The sequence below is a fragment of the Bos indicus x Bos taurus genome, chromosome 3 (assembly GCF_003369695.1).
Source record: "Bos indicus x Bos taurus breed Angus x Brahman F1 hybrid chromosome 3, Bos_hybrid_MaternalHap_v2.0, whole genome shotgun sequence".
Lineage (NCBI taxonomy): Eukaryota > Metazoa > Chordata > Mammalia > Artiodactyla > Bovidae > Bos > Bos indicus x Bos taurus.
This window is the reverse complement of record NC_040078.1, coordinates 49,162,129-49,187,867: the sequence shown is the minus strand read 5'-3', so window position 1 is coordinate 49,187,867 and position 25,739 is coordinate 49,162,129. Positions and strand designations below refer to the sequence as shown.

The 25,739-nt window shown below is 37.0% G+C and overlaps 1 protein-coding gene across 1 annotated transcript in view; it reads left to right on the top strand.

Moving 5' to 3' along the window:
- ABCD3 (ATP binding cassette subfamily D member 3) overlaps window positions 1–22,691 on the top strand; it is an 89,146-nt gene extending 66,455 nt beyond the window's left edge. Inside the window, exons 11-23 of the mRNA XM_027536451.1 lie at window positions 992–1,061; window positions 1,153–1,250; window positions 1,363–1,454; window positions 3,078–3,169; window positions 3,256–3,319; window positions 3,448–3,511; window positions 10,535–10,612; window positions 10,717–10,782; window positions 10,876–10,965; window positions 11,445–11,564; window positions 16,626–16,730; window positions 19,116–19,172; window positions 21,218–22,691. Coding sequence (XP_027392252.1) covers window positions 992–1,061; window positions 1,153–1,250; window positions 1,363–1,454; window positions 3,078–3,169; window positions 3,256–3,319; window positions 3,448–3,511; window positions 10,535–10,612; window positions 10,717–10,782; window positions 10,876–10,965; window positions 11,445–11,564; window positions 16,626–16,730; window positions 19,116–19,172; window positions 21,218–21,295 — 1,074 coding nt within the window. The 3' untranslated portion in view covers window positions 21,296–22,691. The remainder of the gene's footprint in view (window positions 1–991; window positions 1,062–1,152; window positions 1,251–1,362; window positions 1,455–3,077; window positions 3,170–3,255; window positions 3,320–3,447; window positions 3,512–10,534; window positions 10,613–10,716; window positions 10,783–10,875; window positions 10,966–11,444; window positions 11,565–16,625; window positions 16,731–19,115; window positions 19,173–21,217) is intronic.
- The last annotated feature ends 3,048 nt before the right edge of the window (window positions 22,692–25,739 follow it).

Here is a 25,739-nt window from a genome sequence, read left to right as displayed (position 1 = left end):
GAATAAATGTTCCAGCCATTGCTCTTTTGCAGAAGATATTAAGAGCAAGCTACCTTGTACTCAGGAAACCCACATTTTAGTGGGGGGGATATAAACAAGTAAACATATTTTATATGCTTTCAGGTCATAGTGAATTCTGTGACCAGAAATAAAATGGGATAAAGTGGTAGAGTGTGATGGGGGCTGTTGCCAAGCAATTTAGGATGACAAGAAAGTCTCTCTTGAAGGTGGCATTTATATCTGGAAATCAGTAATCCTGACAGAGGAAACAAGGCGAGCAAAGGCCTGAGGCAGAAGCATGTTTGAGGAACCAGTATTTCTGGAGCTCAGTGAGAAAGAGCAAAGTAGAAGCAGATAAGGTTGAAGATAGAGCCCAGTGGCAGATCATGCAGGGCCTGAGTAATCTGATAGATGAAAAAGTCAAGAACATTAAAAATGCAGAATAAAATACATTTTTAGATTTGCAATTTTGGGGTAATGCATGCTGAGATTAAAACTACAGACTCAAGTTATGAGGTGTTACATTAGCACTTGGCTCAAATTGAATGTAGTACAAGTCTTAGCGAAAGACCAGGTGTTTCCAACTAAAGTAAAGCATTGAATGCTATTTCCAGACAGCTGGTTTCACCTAAATTATCTGTTTCTGTTTTTTGTTTGTCTTGATTATCAATTTTTGCCTATATGTATCCGACAGTATTATGAATACAGTATCATTGTACTAGTTCATGCAAGGGACGCCACACACATATTCTTTATGTTTTCCACTCTGTTTGCATAAAAATGGATTCATGAAGGCTTTGTTTGGCACCTGTTCTGTGATCAGCATTGTGCTCAATGAAATGTGATGTATAATGTAATCAGAAATTATAGGTACTCAGTAAATATTTGTTGAATGCATAAATTATACAGTTTCTTGTGTCCTCATGGTGGATTAATTTTTCCTAATACATTGGAAGTATATATATATATTTTGATTTTTGCTTTCTGTCAGGTGGAGCACCTACATAATTTCATTTTGTTTCGGTTTTCTATGGGCTTCATTGACAGCATAATTGCCAAATGTAAGTATGCTTTAAAAGAGATAGTAGAATGGAATTTGTGGGGCAAGTGAGGTGGTGTTGATGTTTTTCAGTCTTAACTGTTTGGTTTCAGACCTCGCCACTGTAGTCGGGTACCTAGTGGTCAGTCGTCCTTTCTTAGACTTGGCTCACCCTCGACACCTTAAGAGCTCACACTCGGAGCTTCTGGAGGTAAAGTGGTAATGGTAGTCAGACTCAACTGAAATCTTAAAAACAAAAATTTTAAACAGCTAGTTGTAATCTTCGAAATACAAGTGAAAACTAATATTTCTTTCTGTTTCAGGATTACTACCAAAGTGGAAGAATGCTTTTGCGAATGTCTCAGGCTCTGGGTCGAATAGTTTTGGCTGGCCGTGAAATGACTCGATTGGCTGGGTGAGTTAAGATTTGTAATACTGAGCAACTCAGAGAATCTTTTTTTTTTTTTTTTTTTTTTAAGATGTTATCCTTAATGATTGTGACCAGTTGAGGTTGAGATAAGGAGCACCTGAATCCCCATATTTCCTACTCTTGGAAGCTGGTTTTGATAGAAAATTAGGAAGATTTTTTTCTGATAGTGTGCTTTTCATGTTTCCTTAAGATAGCTGTTTTGAGCCTTAAACTAGGTTAGTTGTTCTCAAGCTGTCTGCTCTGTGAATACTGGTATTCAGTAAGATGGGAAATGTTGAATCACGGCAGTCTTTCCTTAGTTTACAGAAAATTAAGTTAGTGAATAAAATTTTTTCATTTGGACTTTTTTGTCCCCTACCAGACATTTCTTCCCCTTAGGTCTTTGGTACTGGTAATGCATAAGCAAGGATGAAATTTATTTTAATGGAAAAAAAAAAGAAAAGTTACCTTGTGGTAGCTCTAAGTCCAGTTGTAAACCGGTCAAGGTGTCTGGTAAAATTATTCTTAGACCATCAAATGGAATTAAATATTTCAGAATTTCAAAGTTTAGTATAAAGGGCTTGGTATGATATTTAAGACAGCACATAATGTAAAAAAGCCTTAAGTTTCAGGTTATCTGAAGAAGTTGAATGACTTTGGATCTTTTCCAGGCCTGTGATTAATTTGCGTTATTTCCTCTATTCCTTCTTCTCTACTCCTTTAGCAGTTAAGGTCTTCATGACAGGATAGAAGAAGCTGTGACTATTGTGCGGAATCGTTCTTGAGAATGCTGAATTTCTTCCAACTTGTTAATAACTTCCTCATGCCTTTACATTTCCTGGCGTAGAGGATGCTTCCATTCCTTTAGGAGGTTTCTGCTTGTTATTCACAGGACAACTCTGTTTGCTTCTCTGGTTAGAATGCTTTCTCCTTGGCCGTCATGCCATTCATACTTTTCAACTTGTTGTCAGTAGTTGTGCTTTCTCTCTTATCACCACAGTGATTTCTCTCTAATGTTAAGAACACTTCATCTTTTCCCCTCTTCAGAGGAAGAAGGAGAAGGATCTCTCCAGTTCTTCCCTGTTTGCAGGAAAGTAGTGTGCATGTGGCATACTTAAAATAAATGATGTCCTCAGAGAGAAAGGCCAGCTTTATCCAAGGCTGCGTAGCTCACCCCAGCAGGAACTCAGGGTTCGTGCTTCACGAACCCTGAAATGCCACTAGCATGTGTCCTTTTTTAGTATTTACTGGAAAATTCCTTAAAGTCCTAGTGGCAGACAACCTTCTTGACTTGCCTATTAATAAAGTCAGTATCTGTTGAGGTGGGATCCTATGAGACCTCTTTTCTTAGCCCCATCTTCCTGCTCTCCCACTAAACCATAATAGTAAAATGTGTATAGTATCACTAATACTTGTATAACGTCACTAATGTTGGTGAGAATTCTTTTACGTGATTTCATTGAAACTACATAATAAGTTTAGAAACTTAAGTCAGGTTTGTATAAAATAAAAGAAAAGAACTTGATGTTACATGTCAGTTATATTCAAATTAATAAAAATAAAAGATACGATAGCCTTTGGAGTTTTGCTTATGGCTTTCTTTGTTTCTTTTTCTTTTTTTAATTCCAGCTTTACTGCTCGGATTACAGAATTAATGCAAGTACTAAAGGATTTAAATCAGGGCAAATATGAACGCACTATGGTCTCACAACAGGAAAAGGGTAAATATGAATGCACTCAGTCATATAAGTTTTTGCTGACATGGCTTGATGCTTTAATACTTAGTTTTCCATTTAATGTGTTGAAGGAGCACAAGACATTCCCTTGATACCTGGAATTGGAGAAATCATCAATACAGATAACATTATAAAGTATGTACAGAAAAGGGTTCTTTAGCTCCATAAACATTTGTTAAACTACACAGTAGCCTTTCTCTTTCAGCTACATCTACTTAGTGTTTAACGTCAAACTATTCTCTTTTTATTAATTTCCTCTATAGATTTGATCATGTTCCTTTAGCAACGCCAAATGGAGATATCTTGATTCGAGACCTTAATTTTGAAGTAAGTTTTTACACGGTTATATAAAAGCTTAAATCATCTTCAAAACGTGAACTGAGAAACTGTTGTCTGAATGTTTAAAAGAATTTTAAGGCTTCACTTAGTCTCTGAATCCACAAAATTGCTTTAAAAAGTAAGCCTTTGTAAAGGAGGACTGCCTTGGAGTAAGGTATTGTAAATCTCCAGTTACAGAATAAATCAGTACTAGGGATGTAATATACAACATGATAAATATAGAAATAATACTGGATGTTATATGTGAAAGTTGTTAAGAGCGGAAACCCTAAGAGTTCTCATCACACACACACTTTTTTTTTCTGTTTCTTTAATCTGACATCTGTATGAGATGTTCACTGAACTTACTATGATAATCATTTCATGGTGAATGGGAGTCAAATCACTGTGCTGTATACCTTAAACTGTACTGCATGTCAGTGAGATCTCAGTATAATTGGAATAAAAAGTAAAAAATAAGTCTTTGAAACAGAAATCTATTTTTATTTGACAGAACTTTAAAGTTTCAAATACTGCTATCAAAAAACCTTTTTGCAAATAAAGTCCCTTTCAAGAAAGCCATAGAAGATATAGATAATTGGAATCTTCACTGTAAGATGAATATTTAAACTTGCATATATAACATTAGTCTCTTTAAATTAAAATAATTTATGAGTTGGTATTGTTTTGATGGTACAGGAAGATCTGTACCTATAAAAACAAAATACAGTTTTTTATATTACTGATGAAAACCATACGAGACCAGCGCAATACCACTGCAGATTGCCCCTCACCCAAGACACGAGACAGCTCGAGCCAGGTGGACTGTGATGCTGATGCAGAAGAGTCTGTTAACCAAAAGAGCAGGCCAAATTAAAAAGCAAAGCAAAACATGAGAATTATTGTATGATTGTATATGATTCTCACAGACCTAGGGGTTATTATTTTGTTTGTATCTATTGTGACTTTATAACTAGTTCACATCTGTAAATCTTGAAGATAGTAATCAATGTCTATTACATGTGCTGTCTCTCTAGTTCCAGATACCATTACTCTAGAATAACACTATCCAATAGAACTTTCTGTGATATGGAAATGGTCTGTATCTGCATTGTCCAGTATTGTAGCCACATGTGGCTATTGCACTTTTGAAATGTGGTTAGTACAGTTGAGGAACTGAATTTTAAATTTTACTTAATAAATTTGCCCTTAAATAGCCACATGTGACTAGTGGCTATTGTATTGGAAAGCACAACTCCAGAATTCTCCACATGCTCTATGTTCATGGCCCTCTGTAATTTGTGTTGTATATGGAGATTATTTCCAACTGCTTGCGTTGAAGAATGTTGTCTGATAGTTTATAAAATAGAAGTAGAGTTATTAGATTTGTTTTCAAAGTGTTATTAGGTAAGTCTTCAGTTTTTCTACTTTTAGCATGTATATTTATTACGTACATCTCCACTTTTTTTTAAAAAAACTGTAAAACTGTAAAGTGTTAGTTTTGTAAAGTATTGGGACTTACTCAGTATTGAATATTATATACTGTCATGTTTGTTTTAAAGCCAGGAAACACAAAGGGAAGTACTGAAAATGTGAGTATGGTTGATAAATGATTAATGGCGCAAGTATTACAGAAGTGTGTTTTTCATTTAGCCCTGGGTGCTGTAGTCAAATAGGCTCCGTTGGCAGAGTATGTGGCCACCTACAGGGCTTGGTATCAGGAATAAACAGAGCTCAAAACCCCATCTTTGATAGATTTCCAGTAGCCCCTTTATTGTTATCACCCAAGCATAGAAAGAGCCATGAGATTTTCTCCATTGAAGAATCCTCTGGGCCCTTTCTCCTGGTTCCCTTACTTCTGTCTTTACGCAGCAGAGAATACACCGGCAGCACAGATGCACACGTGTCTTGTGCCTAGTGGGCAGAGATTTGCCATCTGTGTGTACAGATACAAGAAGAAAGTAGATCATGAATTTGGTCTGCTCACTTTGTCATAAGGCGACCACACTACTGCTGTCCTTTTCATTCTAGTCCAAAGCCCTTCCCTTTAAAACCTTTATATTTGAATTTTAGTATACTTCTGGCCAGTCCTGGTAACTTCACTTTTTTAGCCTGAGAGAGGCCCTTACTTTTTTGCTTTTATTTGGGTTTCACTTTGGAAAGTCTTATTTTACAATCCTGCTTGTTTAAGTTTTTTAACTCTGTGATCATATTCTATACCACTCTGACCTGTTCTATGATTCTTGTATTGCGTTCTTCTCCACTGAGACCTTTCTTTGACATCTGTCCTTTTGGTCCACTGTTAAAAGCTTTTCTTCTGTCTGTTTCTGACTTAAGATATTTTAAGTTAGATTTGCCTTTTTCTCATTTATTTTGTCTTTTCCAACATTTGTTTAACGTAATTTTTTTTTTTTTAATTCAAACATCCTTTTTTTTTTTTTTTTAAGCATCTGATTGTTTTCTCCCCATCTGGCTTGCTTGAAAATAAAGAAACATAATGTGGTTCAAAGCATTTGTTGCCCTAGTAAAGCAATCCAGGATCCTCAGTAATAGAGTGTTCTTAAGAACTTGGTTTTCAGTGAAAGTTATCCTTGGCTTTTAGTCGTAATTCATTCCGGGGCGGGGGCGGGGAAATACAGTCCTATAACTCTTTAATTTGGAAAAATTATCACTGGCTTACCATGGCTGATGGCATAATTGGAAGTTTTGTCCAACATTATTATTACCGTGGAGTAAAGAAAAGTTAATGCTGAGTCTCAAGACATTTGTGCATAAGAGTATCTAAGGATTTCAGTAACTCTAGTTATTATTTATACACGTCATTACAAACTTGGTTTCTAGGTTTCCTGGCATGTTGCACCAAATAATGTGGAGAGCTATAGGATGGCAGTGAAAACCACAATAAGTAGTTAGGTGCAGGAAAAAAATACTTATGGCTAACATTATCTAGATAAATCAGGGTGATAGGGATCCATTTAATTAATAGTTCTCTGAACTTCAGGCACTTCTCAAGGCATCACTATTATAATAGAGTACAGTTATTATATATAATGTATTCTTAGGAATAGTCACTATTTTCAATTATATAGAAGCAAGAAGTATGTATTTAGAAGTCCATCAAAATGACTCTCTAATTTCTCGGAAAAAGAGACCGCTCATCATTTGGAAAACTCATTCACAATAGCTCCTTCTCTAATATTGACATGCATAAGTTGTGGCATTTTGTTAGAGAACAACTGTGGTAAAATGCACACAACATAAAATTTACCATTTTAACTATTTTTAAGTGTACAGTTTAGTGACATTAAGTACATGTAGTGTATGGTCCAGCCGTCACCACTGTCTTCGCAGCAAACAAACCACCCTTACACAGTAGCTCCTTTTTCTCCCCACCCTCAGTCCCGTGTAACCTCTGTTCTACTTTGCGTCTCAATGAATTTGCCTATTCTGAGGACCTCGTGAGTGGAGTCATCATGTTTGTCCTTTTGTGTCTTGCATTTTTTGCATAACATCATGTCTTCAGGTTCATTCATGTTGTGGCACACACAGAATCTCATTCCTTTTAGGCCAAATGGTAATATTCCATTGTATGTATATGCCACATTTTGTTGCTTCCACCTTTTGACTGGTGTGAATAATGCAAGTGGCTGGGTGTGTTACATCAGGAGAAGCGCCTTCAGTGGCTTACAGCGCCCTGTAGCATTTGCCCGCTACTGCCTGCCACCCCGTCTACTCCTCTGAGCTCAGTTCTCCCGTTCTTCTCTCCTGCTCTTACTTCTCTAGTAGAATCCTCTCTGATTTTTGAACAGGACAGGTGCATTCCTGCTCAGCTTTTGTAGCTCCTCCTTGTGGGTGGAAACTATAATGATCTTCCTCCAGGTAAACTAGTTTACTTCTTTCAAAAGTTTTGCCCAGTTGTCATTTTCAGTGAGGCCTGGCCTGACCAGCTTAAAAATGCAGCACCCACCCCCTTACCCCTAGTTTTTTTTTTTTTTTTTTTTTACCTTGATCTATAAAATGGCTGTCTGGGGAGGCCTTACAAATAGCTGTGAAAAGAAGAGAAGCGAAAAGCAAAGGAGAAAAGGAAAGACAGAAGCATCTGAATTCAGAGTTCCAAAGAATAGCAAGAAGAGATAAGAAAGCCTTCTTCAGCGATCAATGCAAAGAAATAGAGGAAAACAACAGAATGGGAAAAACTAGAGATCTCTTCAAGAAAATCAGAGATACCAAAGGAACATTTCATGCAAAGATGGGCTCGATAAAGGACAGAAATGGTATGGACCTAACAGAAGCAGAAGATATTAAGAAGAGATGGCAAGAATACACAGAAGAACCGTACAAAAAAGATCTTCACGACCCAGATAATCACGATGGTGTGATCACTGACCTAGAGCCAGACATCCTGGAATGTGAAGTCAAGTGGGCCTTAGAAAGCATCACTATGAACAAAGCTAGTGGAGGTGATGGAATTCCAGTTGAGCTATTCCAAATCCTGAAAGATGATGCTGTGCAAGTGCTGCACTCAGTATGCCAGCAAATTTGGAAAACTCAGCAGTGGCCACAGGACTGGAAAAGGTGAGTTTTCATTCCAATCCAAAAGAAAGGCAATGCCAAAGAATGCTCAAACTACCCCACAATTTCACTCATCTCACACGCTAGTAAAGTAATGCTCAAAATTCTCCAAGCCAGGCTTCAGCAATATGTGAACCGTGAACTTCCAGATGTTCAAGCTGGTTTTAGAAAAGGCAGAGGAACCAGAGATCAAATTGCCAACATCCGCTGGATCATGGAAAAAGCAAGAGAGTTCCAGAAAAACATCTATTTCTGCTTTATTGACTATGCCAAAGCCTTTGACTGTGTGGATCACAATCAGCTGTGGAAAATTCTGAAAGAGATGGGAATACCAGACCACCTGATCTGCCTCTTGATAAATCTGTATGCAGGTCAGGAAGCAACAGTTAGAACTGGACATGGAACAACAGACTGGTTCCAAATAGGAAAAGGAGTTCGTCAAGGCTGTATATTGTCACCCTGTTTATTTAACTTATATGCAGAGTACATCATGAGAAACGCTGGACTGGAAGAAACACAAACTGGAATCAAGATTGCCGGGAGAAATATCAATAACCTCAGATATGCAGATGATACCACCCTTACGGCAGAAAGTGAAGAGGAACTAAAAATCCTCTTGATGAAAGTGAAAGTGGAGAGTGAAAAAGTTGGCTTAAAGCTCAACATTCAGAAAACGAAGATCATGGCATCTGGTCCCACCACTTCATGGGAAATAGATGGGGAAACAGTGGAAACAGTGTCAGACTTTATTTTTCTGGGCTCCAAAATCACTGCAGATGGTGACTGCAGCCATGAAATTAAAAGACGCTTACTCCTTGGAAGGAAAGTTATGACCAATCTAGATAGCATATTCAAAAGCAGAGACATTACTTTGCCAACAAAGGTTCGTCTAGTCAAGGCTGTGGTTTTTCCTGTGGTCATGTATGGATGTGAGAGTTGGACTGTAAAGAAGGGTGAGCGCCGAAGAATTGATGCTTTTGAACTGTGGTGTTGGAGAAGACTCTTGAGAGTCCCTTGGACTGCCAGGAGATCCAAGCAGTCCATTCTGAAGGAGATCAGCCCTGAGATTTCTTTGGAAGGAATGATGCTAAAGCTGAAACTCCAGTACTTTGGCCACCTCATGCGAAGAGTTGACTCATTGGAAAAGAGTCTGATGCTGGGAGGGATTGGGGGCAAGAGGAGAAGGGGACGACAGAGGATGAGATGGCTGGATGGCATCACTGACTCGATGGACGTGAGTCTGAGTGAACTCCGGGAGTTGGTGATGGACAGGAAGGCCTGGCGTGCTGCGATTCATGGGGTCGCAAAGAGTCGGACACGACTGAGCGACTAATCTGATCTGATCTCTGATTTTTTTCCCCATTGTACTTATTTTCTAACGTACTGTTTAATTTACTTATTTATTATGCATGTTCCTCGTTGTATGTGTCTCCCACTAGAATGTATACTGGTAAGGGTTAGGATTTTGGTGTGTTGTTGTTGTTTGGGGGGTTTTTTGGTCTCTTTTACTCACTAATTTATCTGTATTGCCTTAGAACAGAGCCTGACACTTAGTATTCAATACATATTCATTGAGTTAAGTAACAGGAACCTAAGACTCGACAGTTTTTAAAAAGGCAGGTTCCGCAGCTAGGGTAACTCATCTCTCTCTGATGTGTTTCCTGCTGTGCTGCATTGCTGGGAAGGCTAGAATTATGACCCAGGGTTTTTGATTCATCACAGGTTTGATTAACTCACATTATATAAACTTAGAACTCAATCCCTTTTGACATTTTTGCATTTAACTTCCATCCTTATATTCTTGCAGAACAATTTGATGAACTTATAAATATTTATAATATACATATACTTCAATGCAACTTATAATTTCTAAGAATCTGATCTATAGAAATATTTCTCACTCATGTATCAATTTGCTTGCTGACTTGGAGTTTCATTGCAGTATTATTAAAAAGCAAACAAAATACAGATGACCTAAATACTTAACAAAAGGAGAGTATTTAGATAAATTTTGATACATCCTTACTATGGAATACAGTACAGGCATTAAGAAAAGAATGGGGAGAATCTGAATATACTGACGTAAAAGAACATCTGTGATATATTGTTAAATAATAACAAGTTACAGAGTAGTATATATAGAACAACTGCATTAAAAAAAAAAAAGATTGTATATATACATAATTGCTGTTTTTCAAGAATTCAAGCTTTAGCTCTTTGTATTATGATGGAGATTTAAGTTGATATCAATAGTGGTTTTTAAGTAAGAAAAAAAGTGACTGAGTAAAAATGGAAAGTAAACAAAAATAAAAGGCCTCTTCATTATACCGTCCGCTGCCTCTATCTAATGTCACATCTGTAGACAAAATGGAAAGCTTATCATTAGCTTATTTGACTCCAAGGAAATGTTGATTGTGTGTATGTTCTATTTAATTAATTCATAGACTGATTTCTTTTCAGGTTCGATCTGGGGCCAATGTTCTAATCTGTGGTCCAAACGGCTGTGGAAAGAGTTCACTTTTCCGTGTTCTTGGTGAAGTAAGTAAAGACTGGCCTTAGGATGTTGCAGTCCTACTTTGGCCTGTCATCTATACCACACTATGAAATTTACAACTGTTCCCCTTCCTCCTTTGCTTTTATAGTTATGGCCTCTTTTTGGAGGACGTCTAACTAAACCTGAGAGAGGAAAGTTATTTTATGTTCCGCAGGTAAGGCCTCGCTTGAGCTATTTTATAATCTTTGGTTTAAAGATCTTTTTTTAATAAATTTACTTCTAATGCTTTTTTCCCTTTTACTATCAGAGACCTTACATGACCCTTGGAACCCTTCGAGACCAAGTGATATATCCAGATGGAAAGGAAGATCAGAAAAAGAAGGGGATTTCTGACCTCGTAAGGAAATGTTTATATACTAGCCTTACTGAAAACACTCCATTTCAGAGTCTGTATCTTAATCAATTAAGTATTTTAGATGCCAAGTGGTTAATCCTAACCTTTTGTAAAGAATTCTAAAACCTTATCATTAATTATAACTTTTCAGGCTGTGGTAAGATGTTAACCATTTTGCTTAAATATGACTGTTGAATGTTTAGTGTCATCTTTACACTATTATTTGTTTCCTCATTGTCCTCATCCCTTAATTGTGCAGAATAATGTTATTCTTTTTAAGCTGCTAGATTTATTTTGTCAAAATTATTATAAATAGGAAGTAAAAGAGTTTTTGGTTTACCTTTCACATTCTTTGGTGAATGTAGCTTTTTTTAGTGATATTGGCAATAGAATTATAGCAATTCTAGTTTTAAAAATAAAGCAAGACAGATAATGTTGGTTTATGTTAAACACGATTTCATCTTTAATCATTTTGCTGAAAGGTGCTGAAGGAGTACTTAGATAATGTCCAGTTGAGTCATATCCTTGAACGTGAAGGTGGCTGGGACAGTGTTCAGGACTGGATGGATGTGCTAAGTGGTGGAGAGAAGCAAAGAATGGCGGTAAGTGTGCTCTGAAGACACTGCACAGCAATGCAGCTGGTTGCATGAAGTCCACTCTTAGACTCCAGCATTTTGATAATCAAGGCATACAGTTTTATTAATCTTTTTATTTATCAATGACTATAGTATAGTTGTTTATATGATAATAAAAGAATAATTTGCATGTAAATTTAGAATTCTGAAAAATTCATAAATATTCCCTTGAAAGGAAAAGATGCAGATCCAATTATATACCATTAATCTGTTTTTCTAAAAGTTAGGGGAACTTTGTAGCACATTGGTCCTGGTTGGGTTTGAGATCCCTTTAGTACTTTTTTCCCTGTAAACATCTCTCTGTCTTACTCAGGCTATTCTCTCTAAAGTAGCTGAAGGTGTTAGAGATGTTTATTTTATTTTTATTCTTTGTTCTGTTCTTGCCCTTTCCCTCTATCATTATATGTATTCTTGTTTCAGAGCTCAATATTTACTACTTAAAGTTAGAATTTCAAAATTTCATAATATAAAGAAACATTTGAAAGGAATTGTTTTAATGTTTCTATAATTGGCTAAACTTATCCCAATCCAACATGGCTATAAAACACAGCATATTAAGAGTGATTCGAGGAGTACTCTGTAAAGAGGGATAACTTTTTAAAGAGTCATTTTCTAACTAGTACCATAATTTGAGCAGATCCAGAGGATTTTGGAGGGAGGGAGTGTAAACTTTGTGTAAATGAGAGAAAACGTAGCCAAGGAAGCATAGCACGAGTTGACGTATCCTGAACTGCTCACTCTGTCTCTTCAGGTTGTATCCAGCCTCATGGTTGCCTCCCACTCTGTGAGGAACATGTTTTGCCTGTTGTTTTCCCCCAGTTCATACCCATTCTTTATGAACTTAATATCAACCTAATATTGTGATTCATTTGGCTAGTGCTATAAGGTGAAATTAATCTAGACTGATGAATACATCATAAACAGAAGAGAGAGATCAGCCATTCTCAAAGTGGATATTGGGCTGGAGGAGTGAGAATTTGAAGTGATTGGCATTGAGTGATTGGGTGACATGTCTCTTTCCTTCGTTACACTCATTTGGGTCCAGCACCATCAGCCAGGGTTGCTCCAGATAATATTATAGATTGGTCTGCTTTATTTCTTTGACTCATAGTCATCTTTTCTGCTCCACTGTTCTTTCTTTAATATTTATTTGGCTACATGAGGTCTGAGTTGCAGCAAACAGAATCTTTAGTCACAGCATGAAGGATCTTTTTTTTAAGTTGCAGCATGCTAACTCTTGGTTGTGGTGTCTGGGGTCTAGTTCCCTGCTCAGGGATAGAACTCGAGCCCCCTGCATTTGGGAACGTGAAGTCTTAGCCACTGAACACCAGGGAAGTGCCTCTGCTCCACTATTCCTTCCTATTCGTCTTTAGTGATTTTTTTTTTTTAATGAAAAAATATATATGATGGAAAAGTTGAAATACTTACAAAAGTATGAAGAAAGGCACAAAGCCTCTTACCAGAGATTCCAGTGTCATAAGATTTTTAGTGTTTTTTAAGTCCGTTTTGTAATTATTTCTTTTACCTTATTGGCAGTTGTTCCCGTTCCTCAAAGTCACTGAGATCTCTCTAATATTGACCCTTTCCTTTTCTACAGCTGATCAGTTCCCTTTTGACTCTGCCTTCTTTCCTATCCCGCACAGACTTACTAATCTAGGCCCTGGCACATAGGAGGTACAGAGGAGGTATTTCTTACATGAACAAATGATCTCTTCCCCTTAACTTCCTTTTTCACTTTTTGTTTTCTCATATTATTTAAATACCGACCCAAGAGCATTTGCTTGCCTTAGCATTTCTGTACATGGGCTTCTGAGCACCGCTGGAAAAAAAGTCAGAGAAAGAGATGGATTGCTGCCACCACACTTCATGGTTTCCAGTCTTTCAGGCCCTCACAGCATGTCTTGGCAGTCATTTTACTGATTTTTGTCCCTCTGTCTCATTTTTCATGATAATCATATGAAAACTACCAGTTTCAGGCCTTCTACCCCATTATTACTCCACCACTCTCAGCAGAATAACTCACCTCCTATCCCTTAAAGAAAAAAGAGAAGCTGTTATTTCAGTTAAATGACAGCTAATTTTTATTGAGTGCTTAATAGGTGATAGGCAATATGCCAAGCACTTTACACAGGTTATCTCACTTCATTCTCTCAGCAGTCCTGTGAGATGAGAGCTACGAGAATCCCATTCCGCAGAGGGAATAGAACTGTAGAACAGTTAAGTGGCTTGCCAGGCGAAGATATCTAGTAAATGTTAAAGCTGGTAGAAGGCTGTGGGTGGCTTGTCAAGCTCAGGCAGCAGTATGACTGCAGTGTTCATATTCTTCAAAATCTCCTTGTATTGCAATACCAAGTGGCTAACCACATAGTAGGAGAGAGAAAGACATGTGATGAGAAAACTTCCTTACAGCGTGGTAAGTGTGGAGACAAGGAATGCAAAGCATTCCCTGGGAACGCAGAGGACGAGCATTTGAATGCTTTCAAATAACCACCCCTCTTAATAACCTTGCACTGGGCTGTCCTGAACTCCTGTTTCCTCTGTTTGTGGACGATATATCATCCTTCCTCTTGAGAAAGCCTAATTAGGCTAACTGTTTCCATCTGTGTTTTTGGACCCTCCCTCCTCCAACTGTATCACATCCCTTTCCTTCAGTTCTGCACCACCCTGACACACACACACCTATATTTAATTTCTTATAGTCCACTTTCCAGAGAAGGCAGTGGCACCCCACTCCAGTACTCTTTCCTGGAAAATCCCATGGACGGCGGAGCCTGGAAGGGTGTGGTTCCTGGGGTCACTTCGAGTCAGACATGACTGAGGCTTCACTTTCACTTTTCACTTCCATCATTGGAGAAGGAAATGGCACCCCACTCCAGTGTTCTTGCCTGGAGAATCCCAGGGACGGGGGAGCCTGGTGGGCTGCCGTCTGTGGGGTCGCACAGAGTCGGACACGACTGAAGTGACTTAGCAGCAGCAGCAGCAGCCCTCTTTCAGAAAGATATTTTCAGGTCGCTGTGATCTAGAGACCAAACTCTCCCGTAACCGAAGGTCCCAGGTTGTCCACGCCTTTCGTTCTCTGCACAGCTGAACTTCTCAATAGTCTGTCCCTGCTGTTTCTCCTTCCTCACCCTTTATAAATAAAGTGTAAACCCCAAGAAAGCTGATTTGGTTATCCACTGATCAAATATTTGAATGTCTGCTATTCTATACAGGCGTTAGGTACGCAGTAGTGATTAAAATGGTGTCTTGGCTTTTGTGAGTATTACAGCCAAGGGATAGACAAAGAAACAGACAACGTAGTTTATGCTGTGTGAAGAGCTACAGAGATGTTACAAAAGGGACCCGCTTGGGTTGGGAGGGATCAGGTAGGTTTGTCTGAGAAGGTGACGTTAAGCAGAAATTTGAATGATGCAAGGAGCAGAGTGAGGCGTTTGAGACGTGAGGAACGTGACATGTACTAAGCCTCTAAGGCCTATGACACCTTGTCTCCTGATCGTTGAGAGGAGGTGATGGTGTGGAATGTTGAGGTTAGAGAGTGAGTAGGAATAAGGTTGTGCAGTGTCTTGTAGGTCATGGTAAGGAGTTTGGATTTTATTCTGAGTGAAATGGGAAGTCATTGAAGGGTTTTAAGTAGAAGAATGAAATTCTCACATTTCTGGAAGATCCTCTCTGATTACATGGAGAATTAAAGAGGCACAGAGGAGGAAGCAGGAGGCTGTTTGTGGTTATCCAGGCAGGAGAAGGTTGTGCTCTGGGCTGAGGGCATGATTGGAAGCTGGGGGAAAGTGAGTAGATGTCACAGGGCTGACTTGGACTAAAGATGGGGGTAGGGGAGGAAGAGAAGACCAGGGAGGACTGACAGCTTTCTAGCTTGAGCAGCTGCTTTGAAGTGTTCAATATGGGGTGGAGGAAATGGATGAATGGATTTATGTTTAAAATCTGTGAGTCCTGTAAGATATCCAAATAGAAAGATTAAATAGGAATTTTTATGTATCAGCCTGGAAATTAGAACAGAAGTATGGGTGGGAGAGAGATTTGGGGGAGTAAATGTAAATAATATTTGAAATCATGAGACTTGAAAAGATCACTCAGAGAAACAAAATAGGAAAAACAGAAGAGGGCCTAGAAATTAACCCTCAGGGACCCCAACATTTAATGGTCCAGCAAAAGAGAAAATGCTGGAAAAGAAACTTGAGAAAACAGCTTAAGATACTTGAAACCCCATGGTCTCACTCTCACTTTCTCAAGAAGGGAATGGTCACCTGAGTTCAGTGTTGCAGAGAAGATAAATTGGGCAAGGATAGAAAGTGCCCACTTTATATCATCGAGATTGGTGTTAGGAGGCAGATGACATTTGGAATATCTGTTAGACAAAGGGTCAGGATAAATAATTCCTGGAAAATAAAATACATATGGAAAATAAATAGCAACATGTTCAGCATTCCTGCTAATCAAAGAAATGTTAAGCTATAACAGTCTTGATGTTAATTTTCACTTACGAAATTCACATAGACTTTTAAAAATGAGCATGCCCAATATTGACCACAGTGATATATACAACATGTGCACTTAGACATTATTGGTAGGAATATAAATTCGCAACTTAATATTAGTTGGCATTCCTTAAGCAACAGACTGTTTAAAAATAGTTTTTGCATTGAGTTATCTATAGTCTGAATTCTAAGATTTCATGAAAATGTGTATCCTCTAATCTTGTTTAGAGAATTTTTTAATATTAATTTAAAGCTCAACTTCATCTCATATCAGTCAAGAGCTTTTGCTTTACTCGTAACAGTGTTTCTCATGTGTTACATTTTTCTCTTTGCTTGGGAAGGCAATGAAAGCAATCAAGTTTCTTTATGTTGTTTTTGTTTCTGAGAAGTAAATTTTTTGAGTTAGAATACATTTCCTTCTTTGTTTACAAGAATATAAATATATATTTAATTGAAAGTAAATCTGTTTTAGGTTACTAATGTTATTCAGTAGTGTGACATATGATTATACAGAGTATTTCCTTTCGTGCTTCAGATGGCAAGACTATTTTATCACAAGCCCCAGTTTGCTATTTTGGATGAATGTACAAGTGCAGTTAGTGTGGATGTGGAAGACTACATTTACAGTCATTGTCGAGAGGTGAGTGTGATATTCTGTCCCTGCTCCCACTTTACTGTGTCCAACCAAATATCTATCCAAGAGAAGATTCCAAGTTATGAAGTGACAAAATTACTATCAAAGGAAGGTATCTTGCTTTAATAAAGATTTTAAACTGATAAAATAGATACGACTAAAAGAGAAAATTGTCAGTGAGTTCTGTGTATAATTCTTTCTAGCCATGTGTTAGATATAAAATAAATATTTAAAAATTTCCCCTTTTATCTCATTCCCTATCCTCATTGTTAATAAACTGATATTTTCTTAATTTGTTCCATTAGCTTTACCTAAATATCATTTGTTTTTTTATAAAGAAAATTTTAAAAAATTTTTAATTAAAAAAATTGGCTAATTATTTGGCAACTTTTAATATATCTGTTTTTTTTGTCTGGCCTGGTCAATATTTTACCAAGGCTTCTTTTAGTATAGTAGCCTTTTTTTTTTTTTTTTTAATCCATTTATCTATATAGATTTTCAGATTTGAAGGTATTAAGAGGTGTTTGTGGAATTCTCTTATACATAAAACAATGTAGTCTGTATTTGATTAGTGACTTAGACGCTCCATGCAATTTCCTCTTATATCTAGCTGTAGGCTGCAAGTCCACATAAAATATGCAATTCTCCTGTGTATAGATTCCATTTAAAAGAAAAAAATTCCTGTGGGGCCCCCGGTTGATAAATTGTATTACTTTAATGGCACTTAAAAATGGATAAACATGATATGAGGTATGAACTTAAACTTGAAACTCCTTTACAGCTACAAAACTGGTATAAACTTACAAATTAAGTACAGAAGAAATTTTAAAACACAGTTTCAAAATTGCAGCATTAGAAAGACATTTGATACTGTTTTGCTGAAACTAAACTACTAGTTTGAAATGTGAGGTCCAAATATAATATGAAGTCCAGATCTTATGTTTTGAATTTTGCCTATGTATTTTGACTTAAATAATTCTGTAATAAAGAATGCCTTCATTCAGTTGAGATCTGATCTAATTATTTTAGAATTATAGGAGAAATAATATCTGAAGTAAGCTTTCAAAAATCACATGTGTTGCACCATTGAAATATATATTTTATTAATAACTGATAGTATATTTGTCATGCAGTTTCTGACCTGTCTGATAACCTTTCCTTTGGCACCTGAACTTATTACACATTAAAAATTTTAAACAATACCAGCTTAAGTCATCACATGGTACCAGCAGAAGTGTATGCACGAACCTAGGCACTTAAATCTCATGATAGAAGTGATAAGAAGAATATACTTACCCAAATTCTTTTTAATTCTCAAAATGAAAGTAAGATTTGGAACTCAGGGTGGAGATTTTTTCCTGGTTACCCTAGCCTGTTTCTCAGCCTCGAGAGACCCATGTTGAGAAACCGTGATCCTAGAGCAGGGTTGCTCAGGCTCAGCACTGTTGACGTTTTGGGTGGATTATTCTTAGTTGTGGGAGGCTGTCCTCTGCTTTGTGGGATGTTTGGAACATTTTTGATCTCAACTCATTAGATGTCTCTAGCACTGTTAGTTTTGACAATCAGAAGACCTTGAAATGTGTCCCCTACGGGGCAAAATGTCCTGCCTCTTCTTCCCGGTTGAGAATCACTGATCCAGAGCAGCTAGCTACATCTCTTGATGTTGTTTTGAAAATCTGAAGAATGGTCCATAAACCCTAATTCACAGTCTAAAATCCAGTGAGCTTTTAAAACTGAAAAAGATTTTTCATTGTTTTGTGGCAAGTTTACTGGGTAGCCAGAGCTGGCCTGAACTAATAGATTTTTAAGCCCTTTTATTGATATTTATCTTCCTGAATGTCCATGTCCATATGTGTTGCTGCAGAAACATTGATGTGTTAATTTCAGAATTCTACCTCAGAACCCTCTGGGAGTGGTAAATGCTGCTTTTCCAAAATCTGAATTCTAAGACATGTTCCAAATTAAGGGGTTCTAGTAAAGATTGTACTGTATTTGAAAAACAGATTTATTGTAGGCAATACTATATTGATTTAATTTTCCTGATTTTGACCTTTTGCTATTTTTACCATCCTTATGCTCTTTTCATATATTTTTCACAATAAAATAGAAAATATGCTAGGATATATATTTTGTGCCCAAAACAAAACAATACACTTAATTAAGCTAGTAACTGTTAGTTTAGTTTTTTTTCTTTCTTAGACTCTATTGATACTTGTTAGTTTTTATTATGTAGTTGATGGCCTATACTTTCTGTTACTTTAAACATTTGGTATCAGTTGATTTTTAACTATAGCTACTGAAGCCAGTCATCTTAACAGCTTAAATTATATAAACTAATTTACTTTGTAACTGTGTTATTGATGTAAACCTAAATCGTTTTCCTTGTATTAGGTTGGCATTACCCTCTTCACTGTGTCACATAGAAAGTCTCTTTGGAAACACCATGAGGTTTGTATTTCTTATATTGAATGGTATAGTGAAAGTTTGTTTTATTTTCATAATATGAATTTAGGTGATTATGACTTTAGATTTCTTGGTGTGTGTTCCATCATAGATATATAATTTAAGGGGAAAAGGTGATTCTAATTCATTGTTATAAAATAGCATTTTTATAAATATTATTGTAGTTGTCAATTTTGAGGGCTATATAATATATATTAATATGGATAGTCTCTAGTTGTATAGGAAAGGTATTAGAGAACCAGTTAATGATTCTCCAGTTTTATAAATCACTATTACATAATGAACTGACTAAAATGTACATAATCTGATCACAGCCTTTTCTAACCATTCTCTACTGACCAAAAGGAAAGAGAGTCTTAAGAAGGATCAGATGGCAAAAAGTTTAGGGACAGCTTTAGTAGAAATCAGGACTACAAGGAGGAAACTATAATGTAAGCTGTTTATCATCACACACTATAATAAAATAGAATTCATTAAGTGGTCCCTCTAATTTACAAAGACACTACAGTGAGCTTTGCAGCAGTTCAGGTTCTCCGGCAGTATCACAGAGCCCTTCTCACCATAGCAGTTCTTTTCCTCTCCTAGTGTAAAATGATCAACCCCGAAGAATAAACCCAGCTTAGTTCATTTCTTCGTTCTTTCCTTTCTTTTTTCTTTCTTTCTCCCTGCTTGCTTTCTCTTGCTCTCTCTTTTTCTTTCTTCCTACCTCCCTCTCTTTTTTTCTCTCTTTCTTTCCTTCCTCCTTTCCTTCCTAAATGATACAGAAATTTCAGGTGAAAGAAAGGGTTTGAGAAAAATTGCAATATGGTAAGGCTATCTTGTCCCATAAAATACACCTGATTGAGCTCCTTTTTTAAAAAAAAGCCAAATACTGGGTTAAGTGTTATGCGGGATACAGAGTACTGTCTTTGCTCTCAGGAATATTATGGTCCAAATGGTAGTGTACAGATGGTTAAATGAAGATCATGGAATTTGAAGTCAGAATACCTGGGTTTAGGCAACACTGTTTCTGACATTGTTTCCTTTGTATAATAGAGTTACTGATCTTGCCCAGCTGTCTCCTAGGTTACCATGAGGATCAGATGTAGTCTGTATGAAAGCTCTTAATAAACTTTAATGAAATTGTGTATAGCTGTTGACTTTTAAAGATAGTTTTATAATGGCACATTATGATTTTCCCACTTTTGTTAATTGAATGGAAGACTAACTGGATATCAAGGCAGTTTAAAATATACCCAAGCCTTTGTGTTTTCACAGAAGTTCATAAACATTACAACCATAGAACAGTGCAAGGACTTGGGTTTCCCCTTTCCTCTTCTCCTGGAGGTGTAGACAAGTAGCAAAGTAACCATCGGATCAGTGACCATGTGATGGAGGGGGAGACACAAAGAACTGCAGTGTTGAGTCCAAAATAGCTTAAAATAACAATATAGAAAACTGGAAAAAAGAAGATCTTTTCAGTAAACAAAAAAACCACTAAATAAAACAGAAGGCTTTGTAGCTGCTATCCTAAGCATCTTTGTAGGATGGAATTATATGGGCTCTTTTCCGCCTTTGCCAAGTCAACAATTGAACAAAAAGCCTTAAGTTAGAGGTTCGGAACCAATCTGGGAAACCAGCTAAAGTGAATGTTTCAGAGGCTGTCCTGCCTGATAGGCTTGCACACAGTACAGCTGCACCTCTGCTGACCAGATCAGTTGTGGAGTGACAGAAGCATTCTACTCTGCGGGATGCTTACAGATTTGGTTCCTTTAAAATGAATGAGGAGGTCTGGTGTTTTAGTTCTCATAATGGAAAGTGCTATATCCGCTACAAGCAGAGGTATTTTGTGACTATTTTTAAAAAGAGCAAACTTCGTCATTTAGTCTTTCCTTGGAAAATGGTATGCATTTCTGAGTATAAACTTTTGAAAATTTTAGTGGCTTACAATGATTGTTTCCAGTCATTTTCTTGTATGATGACCTCTACATAAATTCCTGACTGAAAGAAGATTCTCAGTTATTGATTTCTTTCTCCCTTCTTTCCCATAGTACTACCTACATATGGATGGCAGAGGCAATTATGAATTCAAACAGATAACAGAAGATACAGTTGAATTTGGCTCCTAGAATCCGGAGAACTGTATTGTACCAGCTTCAATGAAATAATTACACAATACAATTAGAAATACAAAGTACATTGTAAAATAAAGTTGAGCTTGTTTTTTAAAACAAAGCAACAAATTAGGTACCAAATAATCGAGAACAAGTTATTGAAACATTTAATATTATATAGGATATTGCTAATTGTGTATATGTTGGTTTAATTATTAATATGTACTAAGAATGTCCTTATTCTTGTGGTTAAAAACCTGCCTAAATTAAATTGGGCTTAAATCAGTGTAACCTGATTCATCCTGGGATGTAAACCATTTGAAGTCAGCTACTTTGACTTTTATGGCTCTATCTTTTCCTTCAATGAAGAACCCTATTTAAAACTGGGGTCATCACTTGTCCTGTTCTAACAAGAGTCTTGAGTTTCATTTTCTTGTGTCCCATGATAGCGGGAAACAAATCACAGTGTTTTATCAAAATGTGTATCTTGGCATAATGGCATTTATGACACCGTGGCAGAGTTCTTGGGCTGCCACAGTTATCCTCATTCCTTGCATATGTCTTGGGGCACACTGGACTCCAAGAAAGCCATTTGAATTTTCTTTGCCTAAGTAATAAATATGCCCCTCACAGTCTTCAGTATTGAGTTGTTTTGGGGTTCTTTGTGATGATGCAACGAAAGTACATGTGCAGTCTTGCTTACAGGGGAGGGTTACTGTGTTTCCACCTAGTCTTCTCAGTGATTGGGATATTAGAACACAAAGTCCTTACATGTCAAGCTCAAAGTCTTCTAAGATTTTTAGAATTTCTAATGAATTGAGTGGATTTGTGTATGTTAGAAGCCCATTCATTAAATGCATGGTGGTTACACGGTGTTAAACTCCAGATGAGCCTTAAGAGTGCACTACATCATGTGAAGCACTGAGTATGCAATGTTATCACTGTCTTTGACCGTGATTGTATGTTTAAGAAGTGTGTTATAAAATTATGCACGTGGGTGAATTATGTTTCCTGAGGCACTGGTTTATCTCTGTGAATCTTGAATAACTTTTTTATATTTGGGTTATTATATTGAACTATATCCTAAGAGAAATCAATTTTATCTCACCAAACCACCATTAATGACTATGTGTATTATTTGCACAGGGAAAACTGCAATTGAGTATTATCAATAAGCTAGATATGAAATCAGTTTTATCAAACTGGGATTCAGAAAGGGGCTTTTTATATTCTTGTTTTTGCATAACTGGTTTTGTTTTTTTTGCAAAATTAACTCTAAGAATCACCAACTACCGAAGTAAAACTTGTACTGATTCCATAATACATAACATTCAGTTTTTACAACTTCTGTTTAGCAAACTTGTATACTTACTTATTTTCTGTTCAGATTAAAAAAGAATCAGATATCCTATACAATCTTTGCTCGTTCTTTTTATTCTGGTATATAAATCCTAGATAGTTCATACAGAGTTCATACAGTCTTGCCTTGAAAAATACAAAAATAAAAATTCAGAAGGCCTTTTTGGCACCCAGTGTCTCAATTTTAAAAAGTTTTGTCAAATGTGGTTTTATTGAAATAAATTTCTTTTTTAGAAAAATCATGAAAAAACCTTAGGTGTACTTCACAAATGCTACCAAATAGTCAGGGGACCTTGAAAGATCGTATCAGTCCTAGGGAAGATTTTATGACATGGGGGAAGTTTCAAATTATCAGATTGCTAAGATACCCTAAGCCTACTAATAGAAGTATTTTCCTAACTGCCCCGTTATGCCTCTTGTGATCAAAAAAAAAATGTTTCTCCTTGATTTTTTCTTCCCTGTAAATTAAAAATTGCCTCACCATTTGAGGTGTGAAAGAAGATCCCTTCCCTGGAGAATCACCGTGTACATTAACTTGATAGTTCTAGGAAGGCTTACAATAAAGGAATCCAGTGTTTCCAAGATGTGATTGACCATGGGACATCCTTTTCCACATAATTCCTGTTAGCATCATCCATAGACTGCAGTGGGAAATAAATGGCTGTTTAATCTGCAAATAGATGGGGAAACAGTGAAAGACTTTATTTTTTGAGGCTCCAAAATCACTGCAGATGGTGACTGCAACCATGAAATTAAAAGACACTTACTCCCTGGAAGAAAAGTTACAACCAACCTAGACAGCATATTAAAAAGCAGAGCCATTACTTTGCCAACAAAGGTCCGTCTAGTCAAAGCTGTGGTTTTTCCAGTAGTCATATTGGGACTATAAAGAAAGCTGAATGCCAAAGAATTGATGCTTTTGAACTGTGGTGTTGGAGAAGACTCTTGAGAGTCCCTTGGACTGCAAGGAGATCCATCCAGTCCATCCTAAAGGAAATTGGTCCTGAATATTCATTGGAAGGACTGATGCTGAAGCTGAAACTCCAATACTTTGGCCACCTGATGCAAAGAGCTGACTCATTTGAAAAGACCTTGATGCTGGGAAAGATTGAAGGCAGGATGGATGGCATCACCAACTCAATGGACATGAGTTTGGTAAACTCCGGGAGTTGGTGATGGACAGGGAGGCCTGGCCTGCTGAAGTCCATGGGGTTGCAAGGAGTTGGACATAACTGAGTGACTGAACTGAACTAACTGAAGCTAAGGATAAGGGCTTTCATCCGTGAGCAACACTGCATATCAAGTTTATCACTTGGTTCTCGTAGCGAGCTTCTACTTTTATATGAGAAAACAGGGATGTAAACAACTAGCATTGTATGCTGTGCACTAACAGAATAGCAGGTACCTGGGGTTTGCCTCTATAGGGGAGGTAAAATTTTATCTCTACCCTCTTAGGCCCAGCCTAAGAATTAAGTTGGCATAAAACAGATTAACAGATGAAAAACAGACACATTTATTTAAGTTTTACAGGAGCCCTTATAAGGAAGGGAAGCCCCAAAGAAGTGGCAAAACTAAAGCCGATGATGCTGCAAAGAGAGGTGACTGTGGAAAAGTAACTGTGGAGAGCCTAGGGGAAGGTAAGCATTATTTAATAAGGTTTGTATAGAATTCTGTCAGCCTCAACATCCTGTCCTTGGTAAGAGTGTTATTTTCCTTCTGGTGTAGGAAGGACATCTTGTCTACGGAGGTTTTACTTCCTGTTTTTAGGAAGAAAGGGGGGAGAGTCAGAGTGACCTTCCTGCACCTGCTGTTTTAAGTGCCTTTAACTCAAACTAGTCCTTATTGCAAAGTGGGTATTTTGGGATGACAAATCCTGCCACCCTTCACCTCCACCCTACTTAATGATTAGCATTTGACTTAAAACTGTGGTGATGTTATAACATCTGTCATTTCCTTATATAATTTTTTAACTTTTAAATTTGATGTTTAAAACCATTATTTGCCTAAAAGCAGAATGAATTTTCTTCTAGTAGATGGACTTCAGCATTGTTAACTGTAGGAAATGGTTTACATTTTTCCCTACGTCAGTTATTTTTCCTTTGTGAAGAATTGAAATGCTCTAACCTGTAAACAAGCATGTCACTTAATAAATTCTAGTACCAGAAATTAATGAATAACAGCCCCTCCCCATGCCCTGAGGGCAACCATTTTTAACTTCTAATTGTTTTGTGGTGGTTTGTATTTTTTAGATAGTGGGTTACATAACTGTTTCTTAATTTATCAGTTTTAGGCATTCCCTACTGCCTGTATTCCTGTCACACCCACCGCATATAGTTAAATCATTTTAAAAAATTTGTAAACACTTTATTGCAATATAATATGTAAACAGAAAAGCCCATAAATCTTAGGCTCATTGAATTTTTAGAAAGTGTTCATGCTCATTACCATCCCCGCCCAGATCAAGAAATAGGACATTGTCCCACTTCAAGGCCACCTTCATGTCTTCGTTCAATCATGACTGTAAAAACCATTTTATTTAGACTTAGAAATGTGGTTACCTGTTTTCGAGCTTCATATGTAATTAAATACCCTTTGTGTGTGTTTGCTTTCCGTCAACCTTATGAAAATGACTGATACATTTTAGATGTGGCAAAAGTGCCTTCACTTTTATTTGCTGTATAATATTTAATTATATGAATAGATGACACTTCATTAATCTTACCATCAATGGGCATTGTGCTTTCTCTTTGGCGCTATTACAAATAGTTCCTATAAACCTTATGCATGTCTTTTGGTGCACATACGTGTTCATTTTTGGAATGTAATGTATTCAACTTTGATACGTACACCGCCACCAGACTGTTCACTGAAGTGCCATTTTGACACTCCCACTGTAAGTGTATGAGAATCTGTTTTCCCAGTCCTTGGTATTATGAATGTTTTTTCTCTTTTATTTATGTATTTTTAGCCATCAACAGTAAATCATCGTGGTTTCATTTTGCATTTCCCTGACCAGTAACAACTGAGCTCATTTCATGTTTCCATTTGGATAGCCTCCTTTTTGAAGGGGCCATTTAAATCTTTGGGCCTCCTTTTATGA